The 24985-nt window shown below is 48.1% G+C and overlaps 1 protein-coding gene across 3 annotated transcripts in view; it reads right to left on the bottom strand.

The window, feature by feature from the left end:
• LOC141133225 (adhesion G protein-coupled receptor E3-like) overlaps nt 1-24985 on the bottom strand; it is a 455441-nt gene that overhangs the window by 120272 nt on the left and 310184 nt on the right. For all 3 annotated transcript variants that reach the window (XM_073622475.1, XM_073622474.1, XM_073622476.1), the window contains one exon: nt 24435-24495. In XM_073622475.1, the coding sequence (XP_073478576.1) occupies nt 24435-24495 (61 nt within the window). The remainder of the gene's footprint in view (nt 1-24434; nt 24496-24985) is intronic.

The raw sequence follows: 24985 nt of genomic DNA, 5'->3' as shown, positions 1-24985 counted from the left end.
AAGAGAGCTGAGTGTGTACAGCTGTGAGGGGGGCTGAGCGTGTACTGGTGTGAGGAGGCTGAGTGTGTACAGGTGTGAGGGTGGCATCTGAGTGTGTGCATGTGTACAGGTTTGAGGGGGCAGCTGAGTGTGTACAGGTGTGAGGGGGCAGCTGAGTGTGCACAGGTGTGAAGGGGGCAGCTGAGTGTGCACAGGTGTGAAGGGGGCAGCTGAGTGTGCACAGGTGTGAGGGGGCAGCTGAGTGTGCACAGGTGAGAGGGGCAGCTGAGTACGTCCAGGTGTGAGGGGCAGCTGAGTACGTCCAGGTGTGAGGTGGCAGCTGAGTGTGTACTGGTGTGAGGGGGCAGCTGAGTGTCTACAGGTGTGAGGGTGGGCTGAGTGTTTCCAGGTATGGGGGGGCTGAGTGTGTACAGGTATGAAGGGAGCTGAGTGTGTACAGGTGTGAGGGGGGCTGAGCGTGTACTGGTGTGAGGAGGCTGAGTGTGTACAGGTGTGAGGGTGGCATCTGAGTGTGTGCATGTGTACAGGTTTGAGGGGGCAGCTGAGTGTGTACAGGTGTGAGGGGGCAGCTGAGTGTGTACAGGTGTGAGGGGGCAGCTGAGTGTGTACAGGTGTGAGGGGGCAGCTGAGTGTGTACAGGTGTGAGGGGGGAAGCTGAGTGTGTCCAGGTGTGAGGGGGCAGTTGAGTGTGTACAGATGTAATGGAGGACAGCTGAGTGTGTATAGGTGTGAGGGGGCAGCTGAGTGTGTACAGGTGTGAGGGGGACAGCTGAGTATCTATAGGTGTGAGGGGGGAAGCTGTGTGAGGGGGCAGCTGAGTGTGCACAGGTGTGAGGGGGCAGCTGAGTGTGCACAGGTGTGAGGGGGGCAGCTGAGTGTGCACAGGTGAGAGGGGCAGCTGAGTACGTCCAGGTGTGAGGGGCAGCTGAGTACGTCCAGGTGTGAGGTGGCAGCTTAGTGTGTACAGGTGTGAGGGGGCAGCTGAGTGTGTACAGGTGTGAGGGGGCAGCTGAGTGTGTACAGGTGTGAGGGGGGCAGCTGAGTGTGTCCAGGTGTGAGGGGGCAGCTGAGTGTGTATAGAAGGAAGGGGGGCAGCTGAGTGTGTACAGGTGTGAAGGGGGAGGATAGTTGAGTGTCTAAATCTGTGAGGGGGCTGAATGTAAACTGGTGTAAGGGGGGCTGAGTGTCTACTGGTGTGAGGGGGGGCTGAGTGTCTACTGGTGTGAGGGGGGGCTGAGTGTCTACTGGTGTGAGTGGGCTAAGTACCTACAGGTATGAGGGGGCTGAGTGCGTACAGGTATGGGGGGGCTGAGTGTGTACAGGTATGAAGAGAGCTGAGTGTGTACAGCTGTGAGGGGGGCTGAGCGTGTACTGGTGTGAGGAGGCTGAGTGTGTACAGGTGTGAGGGTGGCAACTGAGTGTGTGCATGTGTACAGGTTTGAGGGGGCAGCTGAGTGTGTACAGATGTAATGGGGGACAGCTGAGTGTGTATAGGTGTGAGGGGGCAGCTGAGTGTGTACAGGTGTGAGGGGGACAGCTGAGTGTCTATAGGTGTGAGGGGGGAAGCTGTGTGAGGGGGCAGCTGAGTGTGTACAGGTGTGAGGGGGCAGCTGAGTGTGCACAGCTGAGAGGGGCAGCTGAGTACGTCCAGGTGTGAGGGGCAGCTGAGTACGTCCAGGTGTGAGGTGGCAGCTGAGTGTGTACTGGTGTGAGGGGGGACAACTGAGTGTGTACAGGTGTGAGGGGGCAGCTGAGTGTCTACAGGTGTGAGGGTGGGCTGAGTGTTTCCAGGTATGGGGGGGCTGAGTGTGTACAGGTATGAAGGGAGCTGAGTGTGTACAGGTGTGAGGGGGGCTGAGCGTGTACTGGTGTGAGGAGGCTGAGTGTGTACAGGTGTGAGGGTGGCATCTGAGTGTGTGCATGTGTACAGGTTTGAGGGGGCAACTGAGTGTGTACACGTGTGAGGGGGGCAGCTGAGTATGTACAGGTGTGAGGGGGGCAGCTGAGTGTGTTCAGGTGTGAGGGGGCAGCTGAGTGTGTACAGATGTAATGGGGGACAGCTGAGTGTGTGTATAGGTGTGAGGGGGCAGCTGAGTGTGTACAGGTGTGAGGGGGACAGCTGAGTGTCTATAGGTGTGAGGGGGGAAGCTGTATGAGGGTGCAGCTGAGTGTTTACAGGTGTGAGGGGGCAGCTTAGTGTGCACAGGTGTGAGGGGGGCAGCTGAGTGTGCACAGGGGAGAGGGGCAGCTGAGTACGTCCAGGTGTGAGGGGGACAACTGAGTGTGTACAGGTGTGAGGGGGCAGCTGAGTGTCTACAGGTGTGAGGGTGGGCTGAGTGTTTCCAGGTGTGAGGGGGTGCTGAGTGTCTACAGGTGTGAGGGGGCAGCTGAGTGTGTACAGCTGTGAGGGGGGCAGGCAGCTGAGTGTGTGTGTATAGATATGAGGGGAGCACCTGAGTGTCTATAGGTGTGAGGGGGGAGCATCTGAGTGTCTACAAGTGTGAGGGGGCAGCTGGGTTTGTACAGGTGTGAGGGAGCAGCTGAGTGTGTACAGGTGTGAGGGGCAGAGCTGAGTATGTACAGGTGTGAGAGGGACAGCTGAGTGTGTACAGAAGGAAGGGGGGCAGCTGAGTGTGTACAGGTGTGAAGGGGAGGGTAGTTGAGTGTCTACATCTGTGAGGAAGGCTGAAAGTCTACTGGTGTAAGGGGGGCTGAGTGTCTACTGGTGTGAGGGGGGCTGAGTGTCTACTGGTGTAAGTGTCTACAGGTATGTGGGTGGGCTGAATGTGTACAGGTATGAGGGGGGCTGAGTGTGAACAGGTATGAGGGGGCTGAGTGTGAACAGGTATGAGGGGGCTGAGTGTGAACAGGTATGAGGGGGCTGAGTGTGTACAGGTGTGAGGGGGGCTGAGTGTGTACTGGTGTGAGGAGGCTGAGTGTGTACAGGTGTTGGGGGGCAGCTGAGTGTGTACAGTTATGATGGGGGACAGCCAAGTGTGTACAGGTGTGAGGGGGCAGCTGAGTGTGTACAGGTGTGAGGGGGACAGCTGAGTGTGTACAGGTGTGAGGGGGACAGCTGAGTGTCTATAGATGTGAGGGGGACAGCTGAGTGTGTATAGGTGTGAGGAGGCAGCTGAGTGTGTACAGGTGTGAGGGGGCAGCTGAGTGTGTACAGGTGTGAAGGGGGCAGCTGAGTGTGCACAAGTGTGAGGGGGCAGCTGAGTGTTCACAGGTGTGAGGGGGCAGCTGAGTGTGTCCAGGTGTGAGTGGGCAGTTGAGTGTGTACAGTTGTGAGGGGGACAGCTGAGTGTGTACAGGTGTGAGGGGGCAGCTGAGTGTGCACAAGTGTGAGGGAGCAGCTGAGTGTTCACAGGTGTGAGGGGGCAGCTGAGTGTTCACAGGTGTGAGGGGGCAGTTGAGTGTGTACAGGTGTGAGGGGGGACAGCTGAGGGTGTACAGGTGTGAGGGGGACAGCAGAGTGTCTACAGGTGTGAGGGAGGAGCGGCTGAGTGTCAATAGGTGTGAGGGGGCAGCTTAGTGTGTACAGGTGTGAGGGAGCAGCTGAGTGTGTACAGGTGTGAGGGGGCAGCTAACTGTATACAGGTGTGAAGGGGGCAGCTGAGTGTGTACATGTGTGAGGGGGCAGCTGAGTGTGTACAGGTATGAGGGGGGATAGCTGAGTGTGTACAGGTGTGAGGGGGGAACGGCTGAGTGTCTATAGGTGTAAGGGGGGCAGCTGAGTGCCTACAGGTGTGAGGGGGAAGGGGAGCGGAGTGTTTACATCTATAAGGGGGGGCTAAATGTCAACTGTTGTGGGGGGGGCTGAGTGTCTACTGGTGTGAGGGGGCAGCTGAGTGTCTACATTTGTAAAGGGGGGCACCCGAGTGTGTACAGGTGGAGTGTGTACAGGTGTGAGAGAGCAGCTGAGTGTGTACAGGTGTGAGGGGGGAGAGCTGAGTGTGTACAGGTGTGAGGGAGCAGCTGAGTGTGTACAGGAGTGATGGGGCAGCTAAGTGTGTACAGGTGTGAGGGGGCAGCTGAGTGCATCCAGGGAGGGGCTGAGTGTCCATTTGTGTTAAGGGGTCTGAGTGTGTACAGGTGTGAGGGGGCAGCTGAGTGTGTATAGGTGTGAGGTTTTCAGCTGAGTTTGTACAGGTGTGAGGAGGGCTGCTGAGAGTGCACATGTAGAAACAAGACCTGGGACACTGGAGACCACCTTACCAGTGGGGGCTGTGAGTACAAGTGAAGGGAGGAGGCTGTTTGTGTAGGGGGGCAGAGCTGTGTGTGCGTTTACTGATGTGTGTGGGGCCTGATATATATGCAGATGGGTGGGGGAAGCTGAGTGTGTACAGGTGTGAGGGGGGCAGCTGGTTGTGTACAGGTGTGAGGGGGGCTGAGTGTCTACAGGTGTGGGGGGCAGCTGAGTGTCTACAGGTGTGAGGGGGCAGATGAGTGTCTACAGGTGTGAGGGGGGAGCTGATTATGTACAGGTGTAAGGGGGGCAGCTGAGTGTGTGTGTACAGGTGTGAGGAGACAGCTGAGTGTGTACAGGTGTGAGGGGGGATGATTATGTACAGGTGTGAGGAGGACTGTTGAGAGTGTACATGTAAAAACAAGTCCTGGGACAAGGAAGACATTCCTTACAAGTGGGGGCTATGAGTCCAAGTGAAGGGAGGAGGCTGTTTGTGTAGGAGGGACAAAGCTGTGCGTGTGTTTACTTATGTGTGTGTGCAGGGGCCTGACATACACACAGATGGAGGGAAGCTGAGTGTGTGCAGGTGTGAGAAGGGCAGCTGAGTATGTACAAGTGTGAGGGGGCAGGCAGCTGAGTGTGTACGGGTGGGAGGGAGCATCTGAGTGTGTACAGGTTTGAGGAGGGCAGCTGAGTGTGTACAGATGTGTGGGGACAGCTGAGTGTGTACAGATGTGTGGGGACAGCTGAGTGTGTACAGATGTGTGGGGGCAGCTGAGTGTGTACAGAAGAGGGGGGACAGCTGAGTGTCTACAGGGGGGCAGTTGAGTGTGTACAGGTGTGAGGAGGGCTGTTGAGAGTGTACATGTAGAAACAAGACCTGGAACAAGGAAGACATTCCTTACAAGTGGGGGCTGTGAATCCAAGTGAAGGGAGGAGGCTGTTTGTGTAGGGGGGCAGAGCTGTGCATGTGTTTACTTATGTGTGTGTGCAGGGGCCTGACATACACACAGATGGGGGGGGGCAGCTGAGTGTGAACAGGTGTGAGAGGGGCAGCTGAGTGTGTACAAGTGTGAGGGGGCAGCTAAGCGTGTACAGATGTGAAGGGGGCTGAGTGTGTACAGGTGTGAGGGGGCTGAGTGTGTACAGGTGCGATAGGGGAGCTGAGTGTCTACAGGTGTGGGGGGGGCAGCTGAGTGTGTACAGCTGTGAGGGGGCAGGCAGCTGAGTGTACATCTGTGAGGGGGCAGCTGAGTGTGTACAGGTGTGAGGGGGGGAGCTGAATATGTACAGGTGTGAGGGGGGACAGCTGAGTGTATACAGGTGTGAGGGGGCAGCTGAGTATGTACAGGTGGGAGGGGGACAGCTGAGTGTATACAGGTGTGAGGGGGAGCACCGGAGTGTCTATAGTTGTGAGGGGGCAGCTGAGTGTGTAGAGATGTGAGGGGGGAGCTGAGTATGTACAGGTGTGAGGGGGGGAGCCGAGTATGTACAGGTGTGAGGGGGGCAGCTGAGTGTGTACAGATGGAAGGGGGGCAGCTGAGTGTGTACAGATGGAAGGGGGGCAGCTGAGTGTGTACAGATGGAAGGGGGGCAGCTGAGTGTGTACAGGTGTGAAGGGGGAGGGTAGTTGAGTGTCTACATCTGTGAGGGGGGGCTGAATGTCAACTGGTGTAAGGGGGGGGCTGAATGTCAACTGGTGTAAGGGGGGGGGCTGAATGTCTACTGGTTTGAGAGTGGGCTGGGTGTCTACAGGTATGTGGGTGGACTAAGTGCGTACAGGTATGATGGGGGCTGAGTGTGTACAGGTATGAAGGGGGCTGAGTGTGTACAGGTGTGAGGGGGGACAGCTGAGTGTGTACAGTTGTGAGGGGGCAGCTGAGTGTCTACAGGTGTGAGGGGGAGAAGCTGAGTGTCTACAGGTGTGAGGGGGGCAGCTGAGTTTCTACAGGTGTGAGGGGGCAGCTGAGTGTGTACAGGTGTGAGGTAGCAGCTGAGTGTGTACAGGTGTGAGGTAGCAGCTGAGTGTGTACAGGTGTGAGGGGGGAGCTGAGTATGTACAGGTGTGAGGGGGGCAGCTCAGTGTGTACAGAAGGAAGGGGGGCAGTTGAGTGTTTACAGGTTTGAAGGGAGAGGGTAGTTGAGTGTCTACAGGTGTATGGGTGGGCTGAGTGCGTACAGGTATGAGGGGGTCTGAGTGTGTACAGGTATGAGGGGGCTGAGTGTGTAGAGGTGTGATGAAGGGGCTGAGTGTGTACAGGTTGATAAGGTTGGAAATAATAGGTAAGAGTTCTACTTAAAATAGTTTTTCATTTCTCTGCATAAATGTGTGCGTGTCAGTATATGTTGTAAGACTAGCTTAAGTCTTTCCAGATGTATAAGACCAGCGTGATGTATGTTAAAATTATACTGCTTGTTACCTTATATGGAAATTTGCTCAAACTGATGCTTGTGTAACCAAGCCTATAAAAAGCCCCAATAAAGAGCCGACAGGTTCAGTTGACAGTACGGGACCTTTAAGGCTCGGATCTGATATACAGAAACCTATATTCTGTGTCTTACTTCTTTGAGAGCTAATTTGGCAAAGCAATATAAACTAGAGGCAATTCAGTTGTGAACTGCACCTAACATTTCTGGCGCCCGGAAGCAGGGACACACCGATGATACTACAAGAGGTGGATGAAAATGACTGACGGAACAAAAGGATAGGCATTCCGGGAACCACAGATTGAAAACCTGCGCAGGTAAGAAAAAGCTTTATTTTTCTTATATTCTGTGCTCCCCTGATTTGTGCCTATCCGTTCTGTCAGTTACGGTTCTCCTGGTTTTAAAACACCAGCCTCTGTAGTGGTGAGTCTAGAATTAGACTTCTTCTCTTCCAGACCCTAACTCAATAGCAGGTACACATACACTGCTACCAGGAGATTATGTATATGTTAAGAAACACACCAGAAAGACATTGGAACCTAGATTTGAAGGTCCTTATCAAGTGCTTTTGACCACAGCCACTTCAGTGAAATTGGTAGGAAAAGCAGCCTGGATCCACGCATCACACTGCAAAAAGAGTCTTGAACCGAGAGAAACAGAATGAAGATTCTTCTAACTATGATAATAGTGCTTGAATGTTTTCAAATGTTTGTTTATACATGGACTCCGGGTATCAATGTAACAGTTCATGAAAATAGTACTGATCTTAGATGGGTAAATCAGGATAAGAGTATAACACAATATCCTTACTACGAATGGTATTTTGTACCAGTAAGAAAATGGGAAAACACAACAGGAGGATATATATACAATGGCAACATTATGGTTTCAATATAAAGATAGAAGACACTCTACCCACCATCTTCGAATCCTCTGTATTAACTCCTATTCCTAGATCTTGCATAAATGTTTCGGTATCATAACGGAAAACAAAAATCAAATTTAATGTAACTTTTCCCCAGCTACCAGAATGTAGGTATCGCCGAGAATGGTATGATACAGTTCTGGGAGCTGCAGGAACTGGAATGGGAATAATGAATGGGATACAGATGGAAATGATACAAAATAAGTGGAACCGTGCAGGAAGTCACATAGCTGATAGTTTAATAATCACAAGTAAATGGTTACCTACAACATTCGAAACACAAATTAGCCAGGTACAATTAACTAAATATCTCAATATTATGGTTAATCACACAGCACTAGCCAGTCTGGAGTTGTGGAAAGCAAATCAGGAGTTTATAAACATTACTCAATGTGCTTTTTCTACACTATCTTATCACATTCAAATCGCACTTGGATGAACTATTTTAAGGGTTTAAATTTAGAAAGTACATGGTTTGAAGTACCAGGAAAAGAAGTTGAATGTGAGGAAAGATGGTGTGCTGGAAGGTTTGATGTATACAAAGTGGAGGAGGTCCAGGTAATGTGTAAGTTAATAGTGATGCCACTCCTGATAGGAAAGGATCTACCTGAATTTTGGTACCCTGAGATTTATGGACACTATGTAGATACACAAAACATGACTTATGATCTAAGTTTATGTGTTAAAACTAATAAGGGAATAGTCTGTGGAAGAAGTTCTCCAGTCTATGAACTTTGCTTATTGAAACATCAATCTAACATATGTAGGTTTCAGAGATTACCAGTAGGTGTAGGAAACAGATTTATGGAGATAGGACCACAACATATTTGTTTAGTTACAAATGATTAGGAAACTATGGAAAGTTTAAATAAAACGGCCCCTTTTTCAGGATGCGTAAAGAATGTTAAAATGCTTAAATGGCAAAATGACACTTTCCTTTTTGAACCAGATGCACATAGAGTATTTAATCTAGAATGGACGGTAGATAATCTTACTGATACTACTCCTTTTATAATATCATTAGAGCCCTTACGGCAAATCTTAAATGAGTCCGAAATACTTAGAAAACACATAGAGACACAAGAACATACCCTTCAAAATAATCTAATATCTGCGGTTATAGATAAAGGGAAATTAATACATTTATCCTCACAAATAAGAGATGAAACAACACATCATTGGTATGATGTATTTGCTGGATGATCACCCACTGCTACGGCAATTTTTAATTGGATGCTCAATCCGATACTTATTCTAATTTTAGCTTTTATACTGCTTACCGTGATAAACTGTTGCTTATATAGGAAGATTAAGGCACGAACAGACAAAATGGAAAGAGAAAGGTATTAGGAACTCTAATGACAAAAAGGGTAACTTGACATCACCCCTTTTCTATTCTCTTTGCTTATAAGATGCAGGTATGGATTTGAGGGATGAGTGTAAATAGAGGAGACTTATCCTCCTCTGACAACCTGTGGTCAGGGATAGTACTCTTTGAAGTATCGGCTGTTCACTTGTTTGCAAGGACCCAGAATCGTGGAGGGGATGATGTCAAAGGGGGAAATTGATAAGGTTGGAAATACTAGGTTAGAGTTCTACTTAAAATAGTTTTTCATTTCTCTGCATAAATGTGTGCGTGTCAGTATATGTTGTAAGACTAGCTTAAGGCCTCTTTCACACGGATGATCCGTATGTCCGTTTTTCATCCATCCGTTTTCGGATGAAAAACGGACATACAGTCATCCCTATGGAGCGTCGGATGTCAGCGGTGACACGTCCGCTGACATCCGACCCCGCTCCGATCCGAAAAGTGTAACGGAGGAAAAACCTACTTTTCCCTCCGTTTTCGGATCGGATCGGATGACGACGGACACTACGGACCGTCATCATCCGATCCCCCCATAGGGGAGAGCGGCGCTCTGACAGGTCCGTCGCTGCACAGCGTGCAGCGATGCACCTGTCATCTTCCTGCTCAGCGGGGATCGGCGGAGCGATCCCCGCTGAGCCAGCGTGTGTTCACGGGGCGGATCATGACTGATCTGCCCCGTGTGAAAGAGGCCTAAGTCTTTCCAGATGTGTAAGACCAGCGTGATGTATGTTGAAATTATACTGCTTGTTACCTTATATGGAAATTTGCTCAAACTGATGCTTGTGTAACCAAGCCTATAAAAAGCCCCAATAAAGAGCCGACAGGTTCAGTTGACAGTACGGGACCTTTAAGGCTCGGATCTGATATACAGAAACCTATATTCTGTGTCTTACTTCTTTGAGAGCTAATTTGGCAAAGCAATATAAACTAGAGGCAATTCAGTTGTGAACTGCACCTAACAAGGTATGAAAGGGGCTGAGTGAGTACAGGTGTGAGGGGGGACAGCTGAGTGTGTACAGGTGTGAGGGGGGACAGCTGAGTGTGTACAGGTGTGAGGGGGCAGCTGACTATGTACAGTGTGAGGGGGAACAGCTGAGTGTCTACAGGTGTGAGGGGGAGCAGCTGAGTGTTTACAGAAGGAGGGGGGGCAGCTGAGTGTGTACAGGTGTGAAGGGGGAGGGTAGTTGAGTGACTACATCTGTGAGGGGCCTGAATGTCAACTGGTGTAAGGGGGGGCTGAGTGTCTACTGGTGTGAGGGGGAGCAGCTGAGTGTCTATAGGTGTGAGGGGGGCAGCTGAGTGCTTACAGGTGTGAGGGAGCAGCTGAGTGTGTACAGGTGTGAGGGGGGGCTGAGTATGTACAGGTGTGAGGGGGCAACTGAGTGTGTACAGGAGGAAGGGGGGCAGCTGAGTGTGTACAGGTGTGAAGGGGGAGGGTAGTTGAGTGACTACATCTGTGAGGGGGGCTGAATGTCAACTGGTGTAAGGGGGGGCTGAATGTCAACTGGTGTGGGGGTGGGCTGAGTGTGTACAGGTGTGAGGGGGGCTGAACGCGTACAGGTATGAGGCGGATGAGTGCGTAGAGGTGTGATGAAGGGGCTGAGTGTGTACAGGTATGAAGGGGGGCTGAGTGTGTACAGGTGTGAGGGGGGCTGTATCAGTACAGGTATGAGGGGGCTGAGTGCGTAAAGGTATGACGAAGGGGCTGAGTGCTTAGAGGTGTGAGGGGGGCTGAGTGCATAGAGGTGTGACGAAGGGCTGAGTGCGTACAGGTATGAGGGGGCTGAGTGCGTACAGGTATGAGGGGGCTGAGTGCGTACAGGTATGACAAAGGGGCTGAGTGTGTACAGGTATGAAGGGGGCTGAGTTTGTACAGGTGTCAGGGGGGCTGAGTGTGTACAGGTGTGAGGGGGCTAAGTGTGTACAGGCATAATCAGTGAAGGGGGGTGCCAGCTAAAGGACCAGCCCCGGATGCCAAATGCTCTAGGTATACCCCTGGTAATGCCCCAGTATGTTCCAGCACTCAATGGAGGGATGTCTAGGAGATTTCAGGCTCCAGTCTGTGTTATGCCTGGTGCACACTACTAGTTTTTTTTTTGTTCAACCCAGTGAGTTGAATGAATAAAAACTGACAGCTCCAGTTGGAGCCGCTGTGCTAATGATCCAAAGTTAGTACAGCAATTTTTCCCACTGAGCTGTTATGTTACCACAGGGGGACTGCCCCCCGCCAGAACACTCCGATCAGCACTGTCCGCCATGGGATAAAAGCGCTGATCAGGAGCCAGTCAGCTGCTGTTTTCTCTCAAAACCAGTGCCATACACACAGGCTGAATGTTGGCTGGTTTTTACTGACTCCAGTTTATGATGCGATATCGGAGGATACAACACCAATAAGTGACGGCTATGCCGCAACCGGTTGAGACCTTGTGCATTAAGTGGTGATTGCTCTTCCAAACCTGCCGAAGACAGCACGTTCTCTGACTCCATGGGTGTCCCACCAGTAGAAGAGGTTCCTGACAAATGGTACATGACTCGTCTCGTACTAGAGCCTCTTGCCCCATCAGACTCAGCAGAAGAAAGCCCCAAAACAGTGTCTGTGGATAGTCCAGAGACTTCTGCAGACCCAGCTGATCGTTTTGGTCTTTTGAAGAGCCAGCCTTGAGCCAGGGTTAATGGAGTATGACTGGTCCTAACTATTGTCATCTAACGAGGCTCTGGTACTACCAGAAGAAGATGACCATGTAAATGGGGATTTCACAGAGGACACTAAAGCTCAGCTCCCTAAGCGGTCAAACCGCAGCCAGCTTCCTGCAAAGTACTCTGATTATGTTGTTTGACATTTTGTTGCTATATTCTTAACCATGTTTGTTGCAGTTTTCTGTTTTCCTGTGTACTTTTCTTTGTTAGAATGCCAAGGACAGCATCTGTCAAGGGGGGGGGGCATAGGCAGGTGCAGTCTATTTTCTCAATTGCAGGTGGCGCTTGTCTGTAGCCGTGATGCAGGTTGAGGAGGGGGTTGAGAGGACCTTCGTTCCTCTATGATCTCCTTGGTCACAGAGAGGCAGCATCCAACTGGATGCTGCCATTCCATGAGACTTTGGTATCCATCTTGGGTCATGGAGTGGATAGTCTATTTAAGACCCTGGATCCTGGGTTTGGCACACATTTAACGTATTGATAGGGTAGGGACAGGTCACCTGCCTTTTAGGCACAGTGCTTAGCATCAGGGACAGGTTCCTGAATCCAGATGAGTAGAGAAAGTCCAGGGGCACAAATTGAATGTATAATGGTATACTTGTGCACTGTTATGTGTATAACTCAAATAATGTGCTGACAATAAAACAAATGAAACAAAAAGAGGAAATGAACAGCTGCAACCATTAGGTAAGTACACTCCAACACTAACGTGAATATTGATATGTGTGTGCAGCCAAGGGTTTGCTACTATAGACATTATAGTTGAAAAGTTTGTTGTTGTTTGCAAATGAGTTTGGATCCCTCTAGTGGCTGCTGGACTCTGTTAGGAGTTTCTTTACTCCTAGAGAAGGATTGCAGCAAAGTATTGTGGGAGATGTAGTTTGGAGGAGGAAGTGACTCTGTTAGCTGGCTCAGCTCTGAACTATAGGACAGACAATGCAAAGCGCGCAGAACTGCCTGCTGGGAGGAGTAATAAAAGGACAGGCACGGCCTGCTTTCAGCCTCTCGGGACACCATTCAATACCTGCGAGCAGGAGGTCTGTGTGTGACCAGGAGTGAGAGACTGCAGCTTATACAGTGGAGAGTTGGATCGCCTGCCTCTGAGGGATCTTGGAGGACAGCCCTGCTATTTTAGCAAGCGGACCAGCCTGCGCTTCAGAGCAACTGGAAGCCACCTGCACTTCAGTCCATCAGGAGTTGCAGCACATCTTCACCAGACGGAGGCACCGGGAGAGGATTCCGGACAGAGCCTCACAGCCATTGGGGTCTATTGTGGTGAGAGGGCACCTGCCCATTCCAGTAAAGATTACAGTATTGCTGAGTGAGTTCTTTCTACAGACTGCTGGTTAGACATGTAGTTCCACGGAGGTGAATCTACTTCTTCACAGGCATCATACAGCTGAACATTGGGGCTTTGTCTTTCCCCTGCGCTGTAAGGTCAGTACTGTATTGCACTCACATGTAAAGAGGAATCTACAAGTGATGATATTTCTTCAGTTAAGCCATCATCAGTACATCTTTTGTTCTACAGTCATTTCTTTCCCTTTGTCTCTGTGGATTTCAAATTACAACATCATACTGCAGTTTAAGCAGCAGGCTAGCTGAAGATATCTGGAGTTAAAGAACTTTCACCATCTTTTTCTTTTACTAAGCATTGCTGCTCTACTCATTAGTTGATATCTGAATTATAACCTAGGGGGAGCCATTTGTGCAGATGTTCAATTTTACACTGTGTTACTAAATGTAGAGTTTATAGACTTAATTTTGGTCTGTGTGTGTGGAGGTCTCAGTAGGAAGGTATTTAATATATGTTTGTACATGTCTAACGGCAAATTCCACATCTAAGGAGTAGGGATGAGCCGAACACCCCCCTGTTCGGTTCGCACCAGAACATGCGAACAGGAAAAAAGTTCATTCGAACACGCGAACACCGTTAAAGTCTATGGGACACGAACATGAATAATCAAAAGTGCTAATTTTAAAGGCTTATAGGCAAGTTATTGTCATAAAAAGTGTTTGGGGACCTGGGTCCTCCCCCAGGGGACATGGATCAATGCAAAAAAAAGTTTTAAAAACGGCCGTTTTTTCAGGAGCAGTGATTTTAATAATGCTTAAAGTCAAACAATAAAAGTGTAATATCCCTTTAAATTTCATAGCTGGGGGGTGTCTATAGTATGCCTGTAAAGGGGCGCATGTTTCCCGTGTTTAGAACAGTCTGACAGCAAAATGACATTTCGAAGGAAAAAACCCATTTAAAACTACTCGCGGCTATTGCATTGCCGACAATACAAATAGAAGTTCATTGATAAAAATGGCATGGGAATTCCCCACAGGGGAACCCCGAACCAAAATAAAAAAAAAAATGACGTGGGAGTCCCCCTAAATTCCATACCAGGCCCTTCAGGTCTGGTATGGATATTAAGGGGAACCCCGGCCAAAATTAAAAAAAAAGATGACGTGGGTTTCCACCTAAATTCCATACCAGACCCTTCAGGTCTGGTATGGACTTTAAGGGGAACCCCGCGCCAAAAAAAAAAAAAAAAACGGCGTGGGGTCCCCCCAAAAATCCATACCAGACCCTTATCCGAGCACGCAACCTGGCAGGCCGCAGGAAAAGAGGGGGGGGCGAGAGTGCAGCCCCCCCTCCTGAACCGTACCAGGCCACATGCTCTCAACATTGGGAGGGTGCTTTGGGGTAGCCCCCCAAAACACCTTGTCCCCATGTTGATGAGGACAAGGGCCTCATCCCCACAACCCTGGCCGGTGGTTGTGGGGGTCTGCGGACGGGGGGCTTATCGGAATCTGGAAGCCCCCTTTAACAAGGGGACCCCCAGATCCCGGCCCCCCCCTGTGTGAAATGGTAAGGGGGTACTTACCCCTACCATTTCACTAAAAAACTGTCAAAAATGTTAAAAATTACAAGAGACAGTTTTTGACAATTCCTTTATTTAAATGCTTCTTCTTTCTTCTATCTTCCTTCATCTTCTTCTTCTGGTTCTTCTGGCTCTTCTGGTTCTTCCTCCGGCGTTCTTGTCCAGCATCTCCTCCGCGGCGTCTTCTATCTTCTTCTCCTCGGGCCGCTCCGCACCCATGGCATGGGGGGAGGCTCCCGCTCTTCTCTTCTTCTCTTCTTCATTTTCTTCTCCGGGCCACTCCGCACCCATGCTGGCATGGAGGGAGGCTTCCGCTGTGTGACGGTGTCTCCTCGTCTGACGGTTCTTAAATAATGGGGGGCGGGGCCACCCGGTGACCCCACCCCCCTCTGACACACGGTGACTTGACGGGACTTCCCTGTGACGTCACGGGGAATGCCACAGGGAAGTCCCGCCATGTCCCGTGCGTCAGAGGGGGGCGGGGTCACCGGGTGGCCCCGCCCCCCGTTATTTAAGAACCGTCAGACGAGGAGACGCCGTCACACAGCGGGAGCCTCCCTCCATGCCAGCATGGATGCTGAGCGGCCCGGAGAAGAAAATGAAGAAGAGAAGAAGAGAAGAAGATGAAGAAGAAGATGAAGAGAAGAGCGGGAGCCTCCCCCCATGCCAGCATGGATGCTGAGTGGCCCGGAGAAGAAAATGAAGAAGAGAAGAAGAGAAGAAGGAAGAAGAGAAGAAGATGAAGAAGAAGATGAAGAGAAGAGCGGGAGCCTCCCCCCCATGCCATGGGTGCGGAGCGGCCCGAGGAGAAGAAGATAGAAGACGCCGCGGAGGAGATGCTGGATGAGAACGCCGGAGGAAGAACCAGAAGAACCAGAAGATGAAGGAAGATAGAAGAAAGAAGAAGCATTTAAATAAAGGAATTGTCAAAAACGGTCTCTTGTCATTTTTAACATTTTTGACAGTTTTTTAGTGAAATGGTAGGGGTAAGTACCACCTTACCATTTCACACGGGGGGGCGGGATCTGGGGGTCCCCTTGTTAAAGGGGGCTTCCAGATTCCCATAAGCCCCCCGCCCGCAGACCCTGGGGACATGGTGTTTTGGGGGGCTACCCCAAAGCACCCTCCCAATGTTGAGGGCATGTGGCCTGGTACGGTTCAGGAGGGGGGGGCCGCACTCTCGTCCCCCCTCTTTTCCTGCGGCCTGCCAGGTTGCGTGCTCGGATAAGGGTCTGGTATGGATTTTTGGGGGGACCCCACGCCGTTTTTTTTTTTTTTTTTGGCGCGGGGTTCCCCTTAAAATCCGGGGGAACCCCACGTTATTTTTTTTTTTAATTTTGGACGGGGTTCCCCTTAATATCCATACCAGACCTGAAGGGCCTGGTATGGAATTTAAGGGGACTCCCACGTCATCTTTTTTTTTATTTTGGTTCGGGGTTCCCCTGTGGGGAATTCCCATGCCGTTTTTATCAATGAACTTCTATGTGTATTGTCGGCAATTTAATAGCCGCGAGTAGTTTTAAATGGGTTTTTACCTTCGAAATGTCATTTTGCTGTCAGACTGTTCTAAACACGGGAAACATGCGCCCCTTTACAGGCATACTATAGACACCCCCCAGCTACGAAATTTAAAGGGATATTACACTTTTATTGTTTGACTTTAAGCATTATTAAAATCACTGCTCCTGAAAAAATGTCCGTTTTTAAAACTTTTTTTTGCATTAATCCATGTCCCCTGGGGCAGGACCTGGGTCCCCAAACACTTTTTATGACAATAACTTGCATATAAGCCTTTAAAATTAGCACTTTTGATTTCTCCCATAGACTTTTAAAGGGTGTTCCGCGGCATTCGAATTTGCCGCGAACACCCCAAATTGTTCGCTGTTCGGCGAACTTGCGAACAGCCAATGTTCGAGTCGAACATGAGTTCGACTCGAACTCGAAGCTCATCCCTACTAAGGAGTGATTGTCGATCGATTGGTGAGGAACCAGAGTGTTTAGGCAAACATTTTTGGAAATGTGCAGCGTGGATCCTAGCAGCCATTTCTTTGGGAGTTAAAGCTTTGTTTGGGGGGGGCGTGCCCGGACCTGCTGCTGGAAGGACGCATGTGAGCTGAGCTCCTCTTAGCCCACACTAATCTAAGACCATCCGTTGCCTTATACTGTGCTCCCGCAGCCACAAGTCATACAATATTGGTCCCAGACCCCTGCTGAACTGCCCTGGACTGTTATTTAAGCCTCTGGCTGGTCTGATCCTGCTCGCGGCTAAGATTTCTCCCTGCCACCAGGACCCTCCACCGCCATCTTGGGGCCTACAGGTGGGCCGGCGGCGCTTCCTATCTGGACCCATGGGCTCGCGGATCGGAGAGCGATTGGACGGGGCCTGCTCTGACCCTGGAGACTGCACCGACTGGCCTGCGGAACCTGGGAGGCCGCGGGGAACCATCCGGCACCCGGCCTCGGTGCCCTGCGGCCTTGTGGCCTGACGCAATTACAGGCACTCCTCCGGGTCACAGTGAGTAGGATCGCCCGCTGACGGGTCCCTGGGGAGCATCAGATCACCCGTTCCTCCCTTTCTCTACCCCCGTGGCTGCCCCAGTGATTGCGAGCGGCCGTGTTTATTCTTTCGGCGGCCTTCTCCTAGGACAGACCGAGGCTTTGGCCTGCTCCTGGAGGCCGGCAGCCATCTTGGGACTCCCATATACACCCAGAAGTAATCCCCTCTGTCCCTTCAGCTGCATGGTTATTCGCAAGGTGCTGGGGACTGCAGGATTTGCTTCTCTCACCCCAGACTGTCAGGAGAGGGAGGTAGAGATGTAATCAGGGGGATCTGAGGATCTAAATGGAGCACAACATTACACTGAGAGAGATGCTGCCTAAATAAACCCTGGGCCCCTGTCTGCTCACCAAGACCTCCATACAGCAGTTTTAGCAATATATAGCACTGGAGGTAAACCTGCATGTTTGATCACTAAAACCTCTGCGTATCTCATGGGCAAAATTGGCCAACAGCAACGAAACTACAAACCACTGTTTGTGCCACGAGAAGAACCAACAATGGAGTGTTATGTTACCAGACCACAGCTAGCCTCCTCTAATTCCTCTGCAAATCCTTTCGCCTTACTGGATCCCTCCCTGGATTCGGATGATGCCGCAAGCTCCTCTCTGACTAGCTCGCAAAACCCTGCAACCACTCCTTCACCCTCGAATATGATTCTCACCCCTGACATTCTGGACTCCAAGCTGCAGCTTTTACTTCAACAGATTACGTCCAATGTTTCGGCTGAGGTGAGCAAGCTAGCTGCTGAATTGAGAGGGGAAATCACCCAAATTGGAGATGACACAGACACTCTGGAGAACAAATTCGACGAAATGATAAATTATGTACAAGCAATCGAGGAGGAAAATCATAACTTACGCCTTTCCGTATCTCAACTCCAATTACAGCAAGAAGACTTGGAGAACAGAGAAAGACGACAAAACCTACGATTCAGAGGGATTCCGGAAACAGTGTGCGACTCTGAACTCCGACCTTATCTTCTGAGCCTTTTTAATAATCTGGCCCCCTCAGTTGTGGACATAGATTGGCGATTGGACAGGGCCCATAGATCCCTGGGCCCCAAACCTCCGGCTGGAGCTAGACCTAGGGATGTTGTGGTACGGTTTCACTACTTTGAAAGTAAAGAGGCACTAACCCTGGCAACCCGCAATAAATCCCAAATTACGTACAAGGGCGCCAAGCTGCAGATCTTTAGCGATCTTTCGCCCATCACTCTCGCTAAACGGAGGAACTTACGCCCCCTCACCTCACACTTACAACAACACAATTTACCATATTACTGGGGATTCCCTTTCCGTCTAGCTGTATCCAAAGATGGAGCCCAATATTCTTTACGTGATTTACAAGAAGCTGAGGCCTTCCTGAAAAATCTGGGTCTCCCCCTTTACCGGAAGATGATACTATCCCTCCTAACACACAGGCCCGTTTGCCTCCAACTACACCTATTCGCATCTGGACTCCTGTTCGGGGCAAATCAAAGAAGCCCCTTTCTACTCCTCAACACCTGAGACCTTCTAAGCAACCTCCTTGAACCACCTCTGAACGCTCTTTTCTTGGTTCTATTTTTGCCTGCCTTTAGCATTTCCATTTCCTCTCAGAGTTTTGGATGAATTTTTTTTTTTTTAGACTAAACGATGTTGCTGTTTTGGTTCTTTCAGTTTTTGTATCTGCCTCGCTCCTTTTTTCGGGGTAGAATATTTCTCATCCCTTGAGATACATTCACTAAAGGTTTGGAAATTTTAAGTGGCAAACATACCTGTTCTATTTGTTAACCTTGCTTTTTCCTAAGGACTTACAGGTTTTTCGTCAAAATCTTTTTGTCCTATTTTTGTCTTTTCCGCTACCAAATGCATAAGGTGAGCAGGGGTCCCTCTCCCATCTCCTCAAGCAGAATCACCAGATGGAGGTCTGCCCACGTCCCCACCAGGCCCTGGTCTATGCCCAGGGCTCCCTGAGAAACTGTTTTTTCTCAGGCCCACAGAATTTTGAACAATTTTTTCCATTTTTAATTTTGATTTTCCTTTTTTGTTTTTCTTTTCTTTTACAGTTCCTATGCATATCTAATGATGTGTTCCATAGTTTGAGACCCCACGGTCATTATCATTTTACTCTAAGAGAGAGAGAGAATTTGGGGTGTGTTTTTCAATAATTGGAGTTGGGAAAACGTTTATTATAATTATTTCTGAACTACAATTTGTATACTCCTATTCTCATGTTACTTCCAGGCTTATAGTACTAGATGCTTTTACACTAGCCTTCCTAGATAGATCACAGCCATGGCTCTAAAAATGATGTCCTATAATGTAAAAGGCCTGGGCTCCATTAGTAAACGCTGGATGGCCCTGAAAGATTTCAGGGCCTCAGGTGCAGACGTAGTGATGATCCAGGAGACCCACTTTCGGACAGGAGGATCATTAAAATTTGCCTCCAGGTTTTTTCCCATCTCCTATCTTGTCTCTGATTCTACGGGCAAGGCAGGAGTGGCAATCTTGATCAGGAAAGCATGTCCTGTCAAGGTTCGGAGGTCACATGTAGATCCTCATGGGAGATTTCTTATTCTAGAATGTGAATACATGTTAACCTCTTTTACACTGGTTAATTTGTACGCCCCAAACACGGGCCAGATTGAGTTCCTCAACAAACTCTTTGATACTCCCCAATATCGCTCACAACCATTTATGGTAGTTGGTGGGGACTTCAATCTGGTCATGTCACCCAATAGGGACAGACAAACGCTTTTTAGTACTACCCCACCTAAAAGAGTATTGTCTCAAGCCAATGCATTCCGTAAATGTATTAGATCATACAGATTATTCGACTCATGGAGGATAAAACATCCCTCTGTCAAACAATTTACGTTTTACTCACCAGCTCATAAAATGTACTCCCGTCTTGATCATTTTTTTATCTCGGCTCCACTTATTACCTATGTAGTTGAGTCAGAAATTTCCCCTATTACATAGTCGGAGCACGCGCCCATTACATTAGATCTTATGTTATCCCAGACTTATACTAAATCCTGTCACTGGCGTTTTAATGACCACCTTCTGCAGTCTGAAGTATCCCGATCTATCCTAGCAAATAGCGTGAAGGATTATTTTATACTCAACTCTGGATCGGTATCTCAGGTTTCCACACTGTGGGAGGCGCATAAGGCTGTTTTCCGAGGTGCGTGTATAGCTGAGGGCTCTCGACTGAAGAGAGATAGAAACAGTTTATTGCAGTCCTTAATGTCCGCTCTAGTAATTGCTGAACGGAGTCTTTTGGGTGGTCCCACAGTGCAGAAACTACGTAAAGTCATTCACCTTAGAGAACAAATTAAATCAACAAAACTTGACAAAACAGCTAGGTCCATGCTGTGGACGAAGCAGAAATTCTACGAATTCTCAAATAAGCCCCACAAGATGTTAGTTAACAAGCTATGCCCTCGTCCGTTCAACTCCCTGCCTGATTTCCTTTTGCAGACAGATGGATCTAGAACACATTGCCCTCGTGAGATGTCCAAAATTTTTGGTAACTTCTACAACAAACTGTATAATTGTCTGACTCCGGAGAACCATTTTGATTTTACGCAGGTAAAATTCGAGTCTTTTTTTTCCAATATAAAACTACCAAAACTATCTAAAACGGACCTAGAGAGTTTAAATGCAACAGTGTCAGCTGAAGAACTTCTAGCTATAATTAAAAAACTACCATTACACAAATCCCCTGGCCCAGATGGATTGCCCTACTCCTACTACAAATCTTTTTTTGACATTCTATCTCCTCATATGTTAGCCTTATATGATTCCCTTCTTAAGGGAACTCCCCCACATTCTCAGTTTTCCCACTAGTTTATTTCGGTTATCCCTAAACCTGGAAAGGATCCCTCTGTCCCAGATAACTATAGACCCATAGCCCTCCTAAATTCGGATTACAAGATATTTACTAAAATACTCGCTACCCGACTCTCCGCATTTATTCCTAAACTGATACACAGGGATCAAGTGGGTTTTGTTCTTGGTAGACACGCAGGAGATAACACCTGACGTACGATAGACCTAATAGACCTTTTAGATAGAACCTCACATTCGGCATTGATCTTGAGCCTAGATGCGCAGAAAGCTTTTGACAGGCTAAGTTGGCCCTACATGTTTGCCACCTTAAAAATATATGGTTTCGATGGTCCTTTTTTAAAAGCTTTGGAGGCCTTATACTCAAATGTTTCAGCACAGGTGCAAATGTCATCCTTCCTGTCTCCTAGCTTCCCCATGACAAATGGAACTCGTCAGGGTTGCCCCCTATCACCGCTGCTTTTCATTCTATGCCTAGAACCCCTAGCCGAGTCTATCCGTGTAAATCCAGATATTAGTGGGGTGGTGATGAGACAGGGGGAGTATAAATTATCGTTATTTGCAGACGACATTCTGTTAACTATCACCAACCCACTGATATCCCTTCCCTCATTACATAAATTGTTGACCTCTTTTTTAGTGCTATTTCCGGGTATAAAGTCAATAATTCTAAAACTGAAGCCCTTCCTATACACATTCCAATGCTATTTCTATCCCAACTCAAAGAATCATACCCTTATAAATGGTGTAGTACCTCTCTTAAATACTTGGGTATTTTACTTACCCCTCACTACTCCTCCCTTTATAGCACTAACTTCCCTCCTCTGATATTGGATATAAATAAGTCCCTGTCGTCCTGGACCAAATATCCCTTATCTCTATTGGGCAGAATTAATGTGTTAAAAATGTCTATCTTACCCAAGCTACTTTATTACTTCGAAACTCTCCCAGTAGCTGTACCCACCTCACAATTAAAATTACTTCAAAGATCCTTTTTAAAATTCATATGGAATGGCGGTGCCCACCGCATAGCAAGCTCCGTGATGTTCTCCATTAGGTCCAGAGGAGGCTTGGGAGCCCCGGACATCACTAAATATTATCATGCAATGCACTTAAGGGCCATCATCTCTTGGACTTCCTTAAATGCACCTAACCAATGGTCTGCCATTGAGAAGGGGGTACTTTATCCGGTTCATCCGAGCTCCTTGGTTTGGGGCGCTCCCCCTGTTTTAGACCCTATTTATAAACGTCAGTGTACTGGCCCAATGGCACTAACTTTAACCATTTGGCGTAATTGCCTCAAACGTTATCCTCTCATGTCCCCCTGCTCTCCTCTTGTAAATGTACTACTTAATCCCCTCATTCCAGATAGTATGTCTCTGGGCAGGATCTTTTCATGGATAAATGTACATCTCTTCCAGCTGCGGAACCTAGTTCATCCCATAATGAGGAAGCTACATTCCTTTGACGTTTTAAGAGAGAAATTTGATTTACCATCACATTCCTTCCACTTCTATTTACAGGTTAGACATTTCTTTCACTCTAAATCGCCATCCCTGACCCTAGATAAACCAACTACTTTTGAACACTTATGTGCTCAAGGCCCCAATCAATTGCACTTAATTTCATGTATCTATCATATCCTCCATGAGCCGACTCCGGTTACGGAAAGATTACACCATTACATACGCAAGTGGTCTCAGTTGGTGGGCCGTCCTGTCACAATATAAATGTGGGATAGGATCTGGTCCTCTACCTTTAAATTTTCTAAATGTGTCACTCAAAGATGACAACCATTAAGATTCTCATGTTTTGGTATAGAACTCCCGATGTAATCCATAAGTATGATCCTTCAGTTTCACAGCTCTGTTGGCGGTGTGGATCTGATATAGGCTCACTATTCCATATCTTCTGGCAATGTTCCTTAAAACAACCTTTTTGGAATGATGTGCATTTACTTATACAAAAGGTAACTGGGGTGTCTCTTCTGTTGGATCCTTTGAATTACCTTTTGGGTCTTCCCCCCTCGGGGGTATCAAAAAAGACAAACAAACTGATATCCTATATATTGCTAGCTGCCAGGAGGATTATCCCATTGTTCTGGTTATCCAATACACCTCCCCCATGGTCCGAGTTTCTACATTTAGTGGCTGAGATTCGGACAATGGAGCTCTTGACGGCTTTGGTACATGACTGCACCCCCCAATTTAATAAAATATGGGAACCATGGGATCTTTCGGAATTCGGGACCCCCATACTACCAAATATGCCCTATTCCTAACCTAATTTAATTCTACGATGCATGTGTATATACTCTGAACTATTCGCGGGATTTTGGGTACTTCCCCGCAGTATGTTTATCGCATACATCATAAAGATTTGATTTAATGCATATATGTGCCTTGTTTCTGTGAACACACTTTTATCACTTATACTTGTTTGTTTTTTGTTTTTGTTTTCATTATGTTTGTTTATCATGCACTTATGTTGATAGTGCAATGTACACCTTGATACAATTTTGTACCTATTCTTGCACTTGGGCTTTAAAAATTACTTTTCTCATCCTTTTCTGGACTTAATATACACTTTTGTCAGTTATTTTTTGTTTTTCACTCATGATCTTATTTATTTAGTTAATTGAGCAAGTGCACCGTTTTCACACAAATCAAAGTCCAGGGACACGCCATCCATCCTGAAAACTTCCGCAATTGGGTACAGTCCGGTCCGGCAGCATTCCGCCCCTCAAGACAGATGGTGTTGGCACACCTAAGACCCACTGCTACTTCTCACGGTGAGAGAGAGATAGCTTAGCTATCAAGATTTTACCTAAAAAAAAGAAGTATGGGATTTTTTTTCATCCCATGATCATACTTACCTAGGCCAATGCTGCATCTGTCCCCCTGCTGCCTCTTCACTGAGAACCGAGCCACCGAACACCGCCAATGGCTTGGTTCTTTCACCTCCCCAAGCGGGGAGCTGCTACCTGCCAGGCAGCAGCTCTCCTGCTCTGCTCCTCAACGCTCGTTATAGCGCTGAACTGTGGAGGGGCGAGGAGCGAGCATCTCAGCGGCTCGCTGAGAGGCTGAGACTGCCATCAGTCCAGGCATCTGGCGGATCCAGACTTCCAAAGTCGCGATGATGTGGTGCCTGGACTGATCTGTGTGACGTCAAAAACGGGTCACGGAGTGCAAAACTGGTTGCACTCCTGTGACCCATAGAAGAAGCCCAGCCGAATGAGCTCAGGCTGGACTTCTCCTTTAAATTTACCATAGGGAGAGTTAGTTTAGCTGTTGAAATTTCAAGGAGGGTTAGTATAAAAAGTCCATGTTACAGAGAAAGTTGGTGTGAGGGTTACAGATAGATTTCATGTGAGGGTTATAGGGAGGTTATATGTAAAGGTATTGCTCTCAACTCTGACCAAAAAATAAACAGTGTCAAGCTGATGACAATAAAAACGGATGTATTGATTGAAAGCTCATTCATTCATTGGGCATGGATAAATCAGATCCATAGTAATTTAACAACTATGAAAATGTATGAATAATTTGCTGTACTTACTGTTATAAATGCACAGACTGGACCTAGAAAGCTCCAAACAATACCATGACCGAGCCAGCAACTGATCAAAAGAACAATAAAATATAGTTCACATCTACAGTACCATATACAATATGATTAGAACACAAAATGATATAACGCAACACAAACCAGTACTTTTTCTAAAATATGTAACAGTGACAGCAGTAGTCTAATGAGCTTAAATGGCAAACAAACAACAATGGCTTACAAAAATAATGGGATAAACTTAATGGGATTATTATTATTATTATACAGGATTTACAGTATATATTGCCAACCGTTTGTGCAGCACTTTACAAAGTACAGTACAGTTACAATTCAGTTCAATATTTGAAGGTTACGGAGGTCCACTTGTGAAAGCTTACAACATAAAAGGGAGGGGTAAGTGATTAAAAAAAGTATAAGCTGCTGGAGAAAGTAGAAATATTGTATGAGGTGCAGATTGGGGTAGGGAGTTCCAGAAAACAGGAGAGGCTCTAGAGGCAAGCGTGGGAGGTTGTGAGGAGGGAGCTAGAGAGGTGGTAATCCTG

Source organism: Aquarana catesbeiana, linkage group LG03 (genome assembly GCF_042186555.1).
Source record: "Aquarana catesbeiana isolate 2022-GZ linkage group LG03, ASM4218655v1, whole genome shotgun sequence".
Lineage (NCBI taxonomy): Eukaryota > Metazoa > Chordata > Amphibia > Anura > Ranidae > Aquarana > Aquarana catesbeiana.
The sequence above is the reverse complement of the archived record's forward strand: the minus strand, read 5'-3'. Positions and strand labels throughout refer to the sequence as shown.